This window comes from Carcharhinus amblyrhynchos, chromosome 25 (assembly GCF_965287045.1).
Source record: "Carcharhinus amblyrhynchos chromosome 25, sCarAmb.v2.hapA, whole genome shotgun sequence".
NCBI lineage: Eukaryota > Metazoa > Chordata > Chondrichthyes > Carcharhiniformes > Carcharhinidae > Carcharhinus > Carcharhinus amblyrhynchos.
The window spans coordinates 4657340-4670455 of NC_137348.1; the positions used below are offsets into that span (position 1 = coordinate 4657340).

Below are 13116 nucleotides of genomic sequence, written 5' to 3' on the forward strand. Positions count from 1 at the left end.
GGTTAGAGGGAATAGAAGGGTAAATATGTAGGGTTCTGGGGATAGGACCTAGGTGGGATTGTTGTCTTGATTTCGGGGTACAAGAACAGAAATCACAAAAAATCAGTGAAGAGGTGAGAAAAAATAATTTAGAAAAAAGAAAGTAATTTTAAAGGTTAATTTAATGTTGGCCTTTATCTGAAGGGGAATGGACTACAAAGAGATGGCAGTTATGTTACAGTTTACATAAAGCTTTGGTTAGACCAACAAAGAACAACAAAGAACAAAAACAGCCCGGGAAACAGGCCCTTCGGCCCAACGAGCCCGCACCGCCATCTCAACACCACCAGTCCTCCTCTCCACCCACGACCCCTGTCTAATGTTTTATGGCCATCCAGATTGAGGGAAACTGATTTAGGGACAATTTATTCCTGCCAATCAGCCTAACAGCACATCTTTGGGGTGTGGGAGGAAACCGGAGCACCCGGAGAAAACCCACGCAAGCACGGGGAGAATGCGCAAACTCCCACAGACACCGGCCCAAATCCATGTGTCTGCACAGCAATCAGCGATAGCCACTGAGCTGTCGTCTTGCCCAGTATCTGGCCCAGTTGAGGCACACACTAACGACATGAAGCACTGGGCCAATCTCGAACAACCAAGAGCAGCCCCAAGTACGACCCATCGCGTGTATGCCCCTCGTTGGACACGAGGTGGACCGACTTAAAACCTGTGAATGAAAAGGAAAAGAAAAACATTAAGAAAAACCATTATTATCATACCAGATCCAGAGTAACTGCGTTCAGTTCCAGGATGCCTCAGGAAAGTTAACACAAATTTGGAGGGGGTGTGGATCAGATTCAGCAGAATGACCCTGGGATAATTGTGAAGATAGATGTCACAGACTAGACTCGCTTTTCCTTCCATTAAGGAGTGATCTAATCAAGGTGTTTAGAACCCAATGGGTTGAATGGACTCCTGCTGCATTGTAGGCATTCTATGATTCTGTATTTTAGCTTCACTTACCCACCTTGGCTTTTTTTAACCATTTTTAAAAAATTGTTTTTTATGGTATGTGGCTATCGCTGGCCAGCCAGCATTTATTGCCCATCCCTACTTGTCCTTGATGGGGCAGTTGAGAGTCAGCCCCATTGCTGTGGCTCCGGAGTCACACATAAGCCAGACTAGGAAAGGAAGGCAGATTTCCCTCTGTAAAGGATGTTAGTGAACCAGGTGGAGTTTTATTAACTATCAACAATGATTTCATAATCATCAGGAAACTTCCAATTCCAGATTTTTTTTATTGAAATTCAAATTTTTCCATCTGCTGTGAGCGAGATTTGAACCCAGGTCCCCATATCTTGAGTCTCTGGATTATTAGTTCAGTGACAATAACAGCACACCCTTTACTCCAGTACCCTTTACCCAAATAAAAACAGAAGTTCTCACAACACCAGGTTAAAGTCCAACAGGTTTATTTGGAATCACGAGCTTTCAGAGCACTGCTCCTTCATCAGGTCAGTAAACCCTGTTGGATTTTAACCTGGTGAAGTGAGACTTCTTACCGTGCCCACCCCAATCCAACGCCGGCATCTCTGCATCACAAATAGAATCATTATACCCTTCCATAATAATGGCAGTTGTGGAATTTTGAACTGATTTAACAGCTTTGTTGGGGGAAGGAGTTCCCCTCCCCCTGCTCTGAGTGAAGAAATGCTTCTGCACATCACTCCTGAATGGCCTGACTTGAATTTCAAAGTCCTGCCCTCTTGTTCCTGACTGTCCTCATCAGAGGAAATAGTTTCTGTCTATTAACTGTAATATAATCATCCTAAATACGTTGATTAGATCACCCCTTAACGGAAGGAAAAGCGAGTCTAGTCTGTGACTTCTATCTTCACACAGTTATCCCGGGGTCATTCTGTTGAATCTGATCCACAAACCCTTCCAAATTTGGGTTAACTTTCCTGAGGTATCCTGGAACTGAACTCAGTTACTCTGGATCTGGTCTAACCAGAGCTTTATGTAAACTGCAACATAACTGCCATCTCTTTGTAGTCCATTCCCCATCAGATAAAGTCCAACACTAAATTAACCTTTAAAATTACTTTTTATTTTCTGAATTATTTTTTCTCACCTCTTCACTGATTTTTCATGATTTCTGTTCTTGTAAAGAGAAATCTCTTCAGGCCATAAAATATAGGAGCAGAATTAGGCCACTCGGCCCATCGAGTCATTCAATCACGGCTGATATTTTTCTCATCCCCATTCTCCTGTCTTTTCCCCCGATCCCCTTATTAATCAAGAACCTATCTGTCTCTGTTTCAAAGACACTCAATGACCTGGCCTCCACAGTCTTCTACAACAAAGAGTTCCACAGATTCACCACTCTCTGGCTGATGAAATTCCTCCTCATCTCTGATTTCAAGGATCGCCCCTTTAGCCTGAGGTTGTACCCTCTGGTTCTAGTTATTCCTACTAGTGGAAACATCCTGTCCATGTCCACTCTATCCAGGCCTCGCGTATCCCAACGAGTACAGACCCAGAGTCCTCAACCATTCCTCATTTGGCAAGCTCTTCATTCCACTAATTCACAACTCCTAACTTCCTGACAATTAGAAAGTACCAGAGCCAAAGTTCAGGGACATAATCACAGAATCCTACAGTGGAGAAGGAGGCCATTTGGCCCATTGAGTCTGTACCAACCACAATCCCACCCAGGCCCTATCCCCATAACCTAATGCATTTACCCTCGCTAGTCCCCCTGACACTAGGGTCAATTTAGCATGGCCAAACCACCTAACCTGCACATCTTTGGACTGTGGGAGGAAACCGGAGCACCCGGAGAAAATCCACCCAGACATGGAGAGAACGTACATAAGAACATAAGAACATAAGAAATAGGAGCAGGAGTAGGCCATCTAGCCCCTCGAGCCTGCCCCACCATTCAATAAGATCATGGCTGATCTGTCGTGGCTCAGTTCCACATTCCCGCCCTCTCCCCATAACCCTTAATCCCCTCTCTTATCAAAAACCCATCAACCCGCGTCTTAAAAATATTTAGCGAGGTAGCCTCCACCACTTCAACGGGCAGAGAATTCCAGAGATTCACCACCCTTTGAGTGAAGAAGTTCTTCCTCAACTCCATTCTAAACCGCCCCCCCTTTATCTTGAGGCTGTGCCCCCTAGTCCTACTGTCCTTTCTGAGCGGGAAGAGTCTCTCCACGTCTATCCTATCCATCCCATTCATCATCTTATATGTCTCAATGAGATCTCCCCTCATTCTTCTAAACTCTAACGAGTACAAGCCCAGTTTATTCAGCCTCTCCTCATAGCTCAACCCCCTCAACTCCGGCATCAGCCTTGTTAAACTCCTCTGCACTCCCTCCAAGGCCAAAATATCCTTGCGTAAGTACGGCGCCCAAAACTGCACACAGTACTCCAGCTGCGGCCTCACCAATGCCCTATATAGCCGCAGCAAGACCTCCCTACTTTTATATTCAATCCCCCTCGCTATGAAGGCCAGCATCCCATTTGCCTTCCTGACCACCTGCTGCACCTGCAAGCTGGGTTTTTGCGACTCATGCACAAGGACCCTGAGGTCCCTCTGCACCGTCGCCTGCTGCAGTTTTTCTCCACGTAAGTAATAATCCTTCCTACCATTATTCCTACCAAAGTGGACCACTTCGCACTTGCCAACATTAAATTCCATTTGCCAGTTCCTGGCCCATTCGCCCAGCCTATCTAGATCCTTCTGTAGACTCTCCACACCCTCCGCGCAATTTGCCGTTCCACCCCCAAACTCCACACAGACAGTGATCCAAGCCAGGAATTGGATCCGGATTCCTGGCGCTGTGAGGCCGCAGTGCTAACCACTGCGCCGCATTCTGTTTACTCAGTGGAACTTCTAGAATCTCCTAGCACCGCAAAACTTCCGAAGAGCCAAATGGCTCCATGGAGTCTCCCAGCTATTGGCGTGGCAACATGTGATCCTGAGATCAGAATCTGTTCAGCTTCAAGGATCGTAGAATCCCCACAGTGCAGAACAGGCCATTTGACCCATCAGCTCTGCACTGACTCTCTGATAGAGTATCTCATCCAGGCCCACCCATCATCCTATCCCCATAACCCCACATATTTCCCATGGCTAATCCGTCTAACCTACACATCTTGAGATATTAAGGGCAGTTTAACATGGCCGTTCCACACAACCTACACATCTTTGGACTGCATTCCCTGAGTTTTAAATAAACCATGTGGATTTTATTTTTAACAAACCTTTTAAAGACTCAGGAATGCATTTTAATGACTGTTTTGTTTTGAAATGACTTTTAACAAAACATTGGAACTGTTAAGATGTTGCCACACTGATGATCTCTTTTTGGACAAGAGGTTCCAGTTGATGGATTCAGTTCCCTGAGCTGGCGTCTCTTGCTTATAACTAATGCTCACTTTTAACAATTCATAAACGTGCAAGTTCCAAAAGACGTACTATAATCAAGAGTTATTGAGTGTGGGATGAGAGTCACCAGTCACCTCCTGGGCCTGTTGACTTGGGAAAATTGTGTGGTTTTCCCATTGATCTACAAGGCTGGGAATTCCATTTCTCTTCCCACACTGAGTGGAACAGGAAGACAGACTTCCATCTGTTTCCATAGCTGGAAATTCCCCAAAATGTTGTGAGTCAGTTGCCAGGGGCACCACTCCACATCACGCGTGGCTGACCAGAAGTTTCTCCCATTCTTGCCGGCAGCCATTGATGTGTTTGCAAGGATCTGTAGACTGACACACTCAACTTGTTTGACCACGTTATGAACACAAGGTCCTTGGCCATCAAGTCCTGGGGTGGGACTCAAACCCAGAGCTTCTGGCTCTGAGGCAGGGATGCTGCCCACTGCGCCACAAGGCCGATTTGAGGCTAGGAATTGGTACAAAATAATCACATTTCCAGTTATAAGACATAGCAGCAGAACTAGGCCACTCGGCCCATCAAGTCTGCTCTGCCATTCAATCATGGCTGATATTTTTCTCATCCCCATTCTCCTGTCTTTTCCCCTGATCCCCTTATTAATCAAGAACCTGTTGTCCACGGACAGCCAAGTGAGTGCTCTTCCAGCCTGCAGATAGAACCCCAGTGATTCCAGTATCGAGGAGAGATTCTGTCCGCACTCAGTGAGGGGGAATTGGAAATATGTTTGTGATCTCACGGCAATCCTTTTCTCCAGCGCCACCAGGCTCTCCCGTTAGTACAGCTTTATTCTCCATGGGTCATAACTGGGGTCTCCCTTGTTATTGCCAAAAGGAAAGGAGAACAATTAAACAAACTACAGTTTCAGCCACGGCTCAGGCGCTCACACTCTGGGCCCATGGCAGTCACACCTTCAATTGCCTGGAGCCGAAATTCGGGAGTTCTCTCTCTGAACCTCTCCGTCTATCTCTACCTCTGCTTTAATATGGAAATGCTGGCATTGGACTAGGGTGGATACCGTAAGAATTCTCACAACACCAAGTCCAACAGGTTTATTTGCTGGCACAAACTTACACAGCGCTGCCCCTTCATCAGGTGACTTACCTGCTGAAGGAGCAGTGCTCCGAAAGCTCATGATTCCAAATAAACCTGTTGGATTTTAATCTAGTGTTGTGAGACTTCTTACTTTACCTGTACTTTAAGACACTCCTTAAAACCTACCTGTGACGAAGCTTCTGGTTCTGTGACCGAATATCTCCTTTGCTAATACAGAATTCGAATGTTGCTGAAAAAAGAGTTTTTGTTGAAGTTTTTTGTCTTGTGGCAGGATCTCCAGAATGGAGCGGTGGCACAGTGGTTAGCATTGCTGCCTCACAGCGCCAGGGACCCAGGTTCAATTCCCAACTTGGGTCACTGTCTGTTTGGAGTCTGCGTGTTCTCCCCGTGTCTGCATGAGTTTCCTCCCACAGTCTGAAAGATGTGCTGGTTAGGGTGCATTGGCTGTCCTAAATTCTCCCTCAGTGTACCCGAACAGGCGCTGGAGTGTGGCAACTCGGGGACTTTCACAGTGACTTCATTGCAGTGTTAATGTAAGCCTACGTGTGACACTAATCAATAAACTTTAACGTTGCACTCATCAGAACTTCCATAAGAATACGATGCCTGGGAAATGATCAGATCTATACTGTATGAGAAGAGAGTGCTGATTGGCTGCCAGGTAGATTCTGGGAGACGTGCTGCCATCAGTTGATACATTCTCCATGGCAACACCTCTACTCATTACAATCCACCTGCCAACCAATCAGCACTCTCTTCCCATGGTTTAAATTGTTGATTTCCCAGGCATTGTATTCTTGTGAATATTCTGATGAGTGCAAGATGAAAAGCTTTGACAAAAACGTCTCTTCTTTTTCAGCAATCTTCTCTGCAGCTCTGTGTTAAATTTTGTTCTATAACTCTCCTGTGAAGCACCTTGTGACGTTTTATTATATTAAAGTGATGTCCCCCTGTCCCTGTAGCCCTTGTCCTTCTAGATGGTCAGGGTCATGGGTCTCATAGAATCACAGAATCCCTACAGTGCAGAAGGAGGCCATTTGGCCCATCGAGTCTGCATCAACCACAATCCCTCCTAGGGTCTATTCCTGACACTGAGGAGAATTTAGCGTGGCCAATCAATCTAACCCGCACACCTTTAAACTGTTGGAGCAAACCAGAGCATCCAGAGGAAACCCATGCAGACACGAGGAGAATGTGCAAACTGCAAACTGACAGTGACCCAAGGCCAGAATTGAACCCGGATCCCTGGCGCAGAGAGGCAGCAATGCTAACCACTGTGCCACCCCATTTGGAAGGTGCTGCAGTGTGGGTTGGTTTTGGTTGTGGATTCAAGATACACTCTGGAACCTTGAACCCCTAATCCAGGCTGAGGCTCCCAGAGCAGGTGCTGAGGGAGTGCCGCACAGTGTTTCAGATGGGTTGTTAAACTGAGGCCAGGTCTGCTGTTACAGGTGGATTGGAAAGGCCCCAGGATGTTATCTGAAGGAGAGCAGGGGAATTCTCCTGGGTTTTCCAACCAATGCTTCAACTAACATCACTAAAATAGATTATCTCGTCATTAATCATATTCTGGGATCTTGCTGTGCAAAATCACTGCTACATTTCCTACATTAAAACATGATGTAGAGATGCTGGAGTTGGTAGTAAGAAGTCTCAGAACACCAGGTTAAAATCCAACAGATTTATTTAGTAGAATGAGGTTTCGGAGCGCTGCCCCTTCATCAGGTGAGTGTTACTTTAACCCGGTGTTGTGAGACTCCTTATTGTACACTACAACAGTGGTTACAGTTCAAACAAAGGACTTCATTGGCTGTAAATGCTTTGGGACTTCCCGAGGCGGTGAAAGACACGAGATAAATGTTCTTACTTTCCATTTTCAGGTGTAAATGTAACGGCCACGCCAGCGAGTGTGTGACCAATGAACAGGGCAGACTGGTGTGTGACTGTCAGCACAACACGACTGGTGTGGACTGCGAACGCTGTCGGCCATTTTTCCATGACAGACCTTGGGCACGTGGATCCTCGCAGGCAGCGAATGAGTGTCGCCGTAAGTCTCTCACCTTCGTCTTCAGAGTCAGGTTGTGATAACCACCAGGCCACAGTCCTGTGAGTAAGTCACAGGATATTTGTCCCCTTGTTCTTGACTCCCACCGTATCAGATGAAATCATTCCTCCGTGTAAACTTATTTCATAATCTTTCAGTCATTTTAAACAAGTTGATCAGATTTCCCCTCCAACTCAAGAGAATTCAAGACAAGTTACCCATGGGATGTGAGTGGGTTTATTGCCCATCGCTAAATGACCCTTGAAAAGGTGAGTCACAAACTGCTCCATGTGGTGTAGGTACACCCACAGTGCTGTCAGGGAGGGAGTTCCAGGATTTTGACCCGGCGACAGTGAAGGAATGGCCGATATATTTCCAAGTCAGGATGGTGTGTGATTTGGAGAGGAACCTCCAGGTGGTGGTGTTCCCAGATATCTGTCCCTCTTGGTGATAGAGATTGTGGGTCCCTCCCACCTCTTGTCAACTCTGATGGGACAGATTCACGATTATTATAGGACTCTGGGGTAAGCGCAGGGGAGGGGGTGGGATTAATTGTATAGCTCGCTCAAAGAGACAGACACAATGAGCCAAGTGGCCTCTTTCTATGTGCTCATGCCCTGCCCCCCCCTCCAACATGATCTATGTTATCTGTAGCTGCCCTCCGAGAGTGAGTGATATCCCCTCTGGCACTGGTCACATTTCTTCCCCATGATGGTTTGATCACATGATCCCCCAATTAACCACCCCACTCCTATGCTGCAGCCATTGGTTACCTGATTGGCTCAGCCTTCCCGCTCCAAGCCAATTGGAGTTTCCTTGACTGTCGTTGGAAACAACCTCTTCCCTGAGTTTTAATATTTTTATGATGATTAAACATGAGTAAACACTGTGCTACCTCGGCATGGTAGGGACCTGGGTTCGATTTCTGGCTTGGGTCACTGTCTGTGTGGAGTTTGCACATTCTCCTCGTGTCTGCGTGGGCTTCCTCCAGGTGCTCCGGTTTCCTCCCACAATCCAAAGATGTGCGGGTTAGGTTGGTTGACCATGTTAAAATTACCCCTTAGTGTCCTGGGATGTGTAGGCTAGAGGGATTAGTGGGTAAATGTGTGAGGATAGGGCCTGGGTGGGATTGTGGTCGGTGCAGACTCGATGGGCCGAAGGGCCTGTTTCTGCACTATAGGATTCTATGATTCTATAATAGAAGGAAAAATTGCACACAGTGACTCAGAGCAGCGCCCCGGACACTCCAGGGTTGGCAACGCCAGCTGAGAGGTTGGGTGGGGATAGGGGAGGAGTTCCGCTCTGCTCTATGTGTGAGGTAAACACTTGGGTAATTTGATCTGCCGTGGTCACTGGAAATGGATAGTCAGGATTAATGACAGTTGGTGACTAAATGGGCTCTAGTGATTCATTAATGCTGCCTTGTTCTAGCCTGCAACTGCAGTGGGAGATCGGAGCAATGTTCCTTCAACATGGATCTGTACCGGAGGACTGGCCATGGAGGGCAGTGCCTGAACTGCAGAGATAACACAACAGGACCTCATTGTGAGACATGCAAAGAACACTTTTACAGAAGCAATGCTGAGGAGGCCTGCCGACACTGTAACTGTAGCATCATGGGTGAGTGAGTATGTGGGATGGGGGTGCTTGGAGTATCCCAGTTCCAGGAATGTGTGTGATTGACTGAGGTTTGAGCGATGGTTGAACTTACAGCCTTGAATTCTGGGAGCGATATTATACATCTGGAAAATCAGCGTTTATGAAGCTCAAAGCCTGGTGTTGTGACAGGGCTGGGCTCTTTCCTCAGAGCAGCCTGACGATTGACTCGATAGAAGCTTTTAATATTCACAGAATGATCACAGTGCAGAAGGAGGCCATTCGTGCCACTGAGTCTGTGCTGGCCCTCTGATAGAGCATTCTATCCAGTCCCTGCCTTATCCCCATAACATTGCACATTCTTTCATATTATAAAGACATTTGATTGGGTCAGCATGGAGAAGATATCGAGCAGTCCAATGCGAAAGGTCTTAAATAGGCGATAGTCATGAAAAAATCCAATGGGGAAATTCAGGAGAAATGTCTTTACCCAGAGAATGGCGAGAATATGGAACAGGCTCCCACAGAGAGTGGCCGAGGTGAACAGTATTGATACGTTTAAGGAGAAGATGGATAAATGCATGGGGGAGACAGGAATGGAAGGACCGGGTGACGGGGTGAGAGGAAGAGAGGTGGGAGGAGACTCATCTTGAGCAGAGATCAGTTAGACCAGTGGCCTGTTCCTCTGCCTTTGAGGGATTGTAATTGTCACTGTGATGTCTAGGTGGTAACCTGAGGAGGGGATTGTCACATGTCCCACTCAGTCTCCACCCTCGCAGTGAAACAGCAATCCACACACAGCGTACCCGGCAGGTACATCTCCTTCAAACCTTGCCCCTCACACCTTTAACCCATGTCCCCCCAGTAATTGATGTTCCTTGTAACCCGCAGGGTCACTGAGTCTGCAGTGTGACCAGAATGGAGACTGTGTCTGCAAAGCTACTGTCATGGGGAAGAAATGTGACCAGTGCCAGAGGGGATATCACTCGCTCTCGGAGGGCGGCTGCAGGTAACACAGGTCACATTGGGGGCGGACAGGGCATGAGCGCACAGAAAGAGGCCACTTGGCTTATTGTGTTTGTGCCAGCTCTGTGAGAGAGCTGTACAATTAATCCCACCCCCTCCCCCGTGCTTACCCCATCATCCTGTGATAGTTTTTTTTTTCTATTTCAAGTCTTTATCCAATTCCCTCCTGAAAGTTATTATTGAATCTGCTTCCATCTCCCTCTCAGGCTGATCACAACTCACTGTGTAAAAAAAACAGCTTCTCATCTCACTCTGGGTGCAATCTTACCGGCTGGTCACGCCACACCCCCACTGCAGCGAGGTCGGAAACCTTTGGGACCAGCCAAATCTCCGTTCACCGTGGCAGGATGGAAAATCCTGATAAGATTCCAGCCTCTGTGTCTTTACTCAATTATCTTCTGCTTACTTACTCCATCAAAACCCCCTCATAGTTTTGAACACCTCGATTGAATCACCCACCGAACCTTCTCTGCTCCAAGGAGAACAATCATCCCAGCCTCTCCACGTTCACTGAAATCCCACATCGCTGATGCTATGGTAAATCTCCGTACCCAAGGCCATGCCATCCTGACTAAAGGGCGGTGCCCAGAATTGGACAAGTACTCCAACTGAGGCTTTAGTAGAATTTCCCTGCTTTATATCTGGAGTCTCTGCACAGTTTCCACCGGGTAGATGTCCACATTGCTTGTTCCTGTAGCAGTTTGATACAACTGAGTGTCTCACTCGGCCATTTCAGAGGGACAGCGAGAGTCAACCACGTTGCTATGGCTCTGGAGCCACGTGTAGGCCAGACCTGGTAAAGGTGGCAGATTTCCTTCCCTTAAGGATATTCATGAACTAGGCTGATTTTTTTAGTTTTACGATCATTATTGATAAGAATCGCTCTTTATTCCAAATTTACTAATTGAATTTAAGCCCCCCACTGTGGTGGTGGGATTTGAACTCATGTCTTAGATGGGTTAGTTCAGGTCTGTGGATGAGTCACATACTCAGCTACACCACCACCACCACCACCACCACCACCACATCTCTGAAACCAATTGAGATTCTCACCAATCAAGAACATTATGTCATGTCGTCCCTTTGCTGAACCCTGAAGATTGCAGCCCCCCCCCCGTTCCCCAATCCCCTCCAGAACCCGCTGAGATCTGCATCTTGCCCTAACTGACAAATCCCTACCCGGACCCTTACTCCAGTTCCCCTTGTGCCCTTGGCTGAGGGAACAGAGAGGGTGCAGCACAGCCTCTTCAGACTTTATATCCCATCGTCCATCTGCACAACCACCGATTTCCCCCTCCCCTGCCGTTGGTGCTACTGTCTAGAGCCAGATGCCTTTCATCCCTTCCACCCCCCCTCCCCCCTCCACCCCAATCCCCCCTCCCCTCCACCCCCACCCCCACCCCCACCACAGTGTGGGGGGAAGAGTTTCTGTAGAGTGACCAGGCTGTACCCAGTGAAAGCTTTCTCTTTTCAGGCAGTGTGCGTGCCAGCCTGAAGGAACTGTGGGTGACTGCGATCCCATCAGTGGGGAATGCGGCTGTAAGGAGAACGTGGAGGGAGCCCTGTGTCACAGGTCAGTCAGTGAAACTCACCCCCCCGAACATTCCCGAGCTGAACCTGAGCTGCTGAGCAGGGGGTCGGGAACGCCGTCTATTTATTACAGAGCGGCAGAGATCGAGAGGAGACTTGTCAGAGATCCATAAAATACTGAAACAGCTGGGAAACTAACCTGTTGACCGGTTACTCTGCACCATTTCATGACAACAGAGGATTTTTTTTATATTGTTGAACTGTTAGCCGTTTGGTTAACACAGAATCTGAGCCTTGCTGAAGAAAGACTTTCTATCAAAGCTTTTCGTCTTGTACTCATCAGGATAGATGCAAGAATGCCAAATTTCAAAGAGAACAGTAATTTATGTTGCATGGGAAAAGGATTTGGTTGGCAAGTCAACTCTGATTGGTTGCCATGGAGAATGCACCATGGAATGATCGTCCCCCAGGCTTTTGTTTAATTGATTTTTTGAAGTGCGATGTCTGGACATGTTCCTTTTGCCTGCAGAGGACGGGTTTCTGTGTGTGAATGCATGTTGGATATATATTGATGGACTGTGTACAAGTACAAGTTGATGAGCAAACATTGATTGTTTGTGTACATTTAGGAAGGCCAGTGCTCTGTGTTTCTGTAATGTGTGCTGGGTTCTCACACCCGCTCTATCAGACGCTGCTGCTATTCCCACTCCAATACCACTGTCATTATCACATTGTTGCCTCCTGTCTCCTCAAAGCCTGTCCACCATCTACGAGGCACAAGTCAGGAGTGTGATGGAATACTCCCCACTTGCTCTGGATGGGGGCAGTTCCAACAACACTCAAGAAGCTCAACACCATCCAGGACAAAGCAGCCCCGCTTGATTAGCGCCCCATCCGCCACCTTCAACATTTGTGCCCTCCAGCACGAGTTCACAGTGGCAGCCACGTGTACCGTCTATAAGATGCACTGCAGGAGCTCATTAAGGCTCCTTAGGCAGCATCTTCCAAATCTACAACCTCTATCACCTAGAAGGACAAGGGCAGTGGACATATAGGAACACCACCCCCTGGAAGCTCCCCTCCAAGTCACATACCACCCTGATTTGGAAATATATTACCATTCCTTCACTGCCTCTGGGTCAAAACCCTAAAATTCCCTCATAAACAGCACTGTGGGTTTACCTACGCTAGACAAACTGCAACAGTTCAAGAAGGCAGCTCAACTTCCCAACTGTAATGAGGGATGGACAATAATAGCAGCCCTACATTGCAGAAACAAGCCATTCGGCCCATCGAGTCTGCACCGATTCTGTAACAGAGCATCTCACCGAGACACAATACTCATAACCCCATGTAACCCCGCTAATCCCCCTAACCTGCATGTTTTGGACACTGAGGACCAACCCAGCATGGCCAG

General features: G+C 47.5%; 1 protein-coding gene across 1 annotated transcript in view; it reads left to right on the plus strand.

The window, feature by feature from the left end:
• Window positions 1-13116, plus strand: part of LOC145358193 (laminin subunit gamma-3-like) — a 115026-nt gene that overhangs the window by 46155 nt on the left and 55755 nt on the right. The window contains exons 4-7 of the mRNA XM_080211973.1: window positions 7384-7550; window positions 8979-9167; window positions 10035-10152; window positions 11644-11742. Of these exons, the coding sequence (XP_080068099.1) occupies window positions 7384-7550; window positions 8979-9167; window positions 10035-10152; window positions 11644-11742 (573 nt within the window). The remainder of the gene's footprint in view (window positions 1-7383; window positions 7551-8978; window positions 9168-10034; window positions 10153-11643; window positions 11743-13116) is intronic.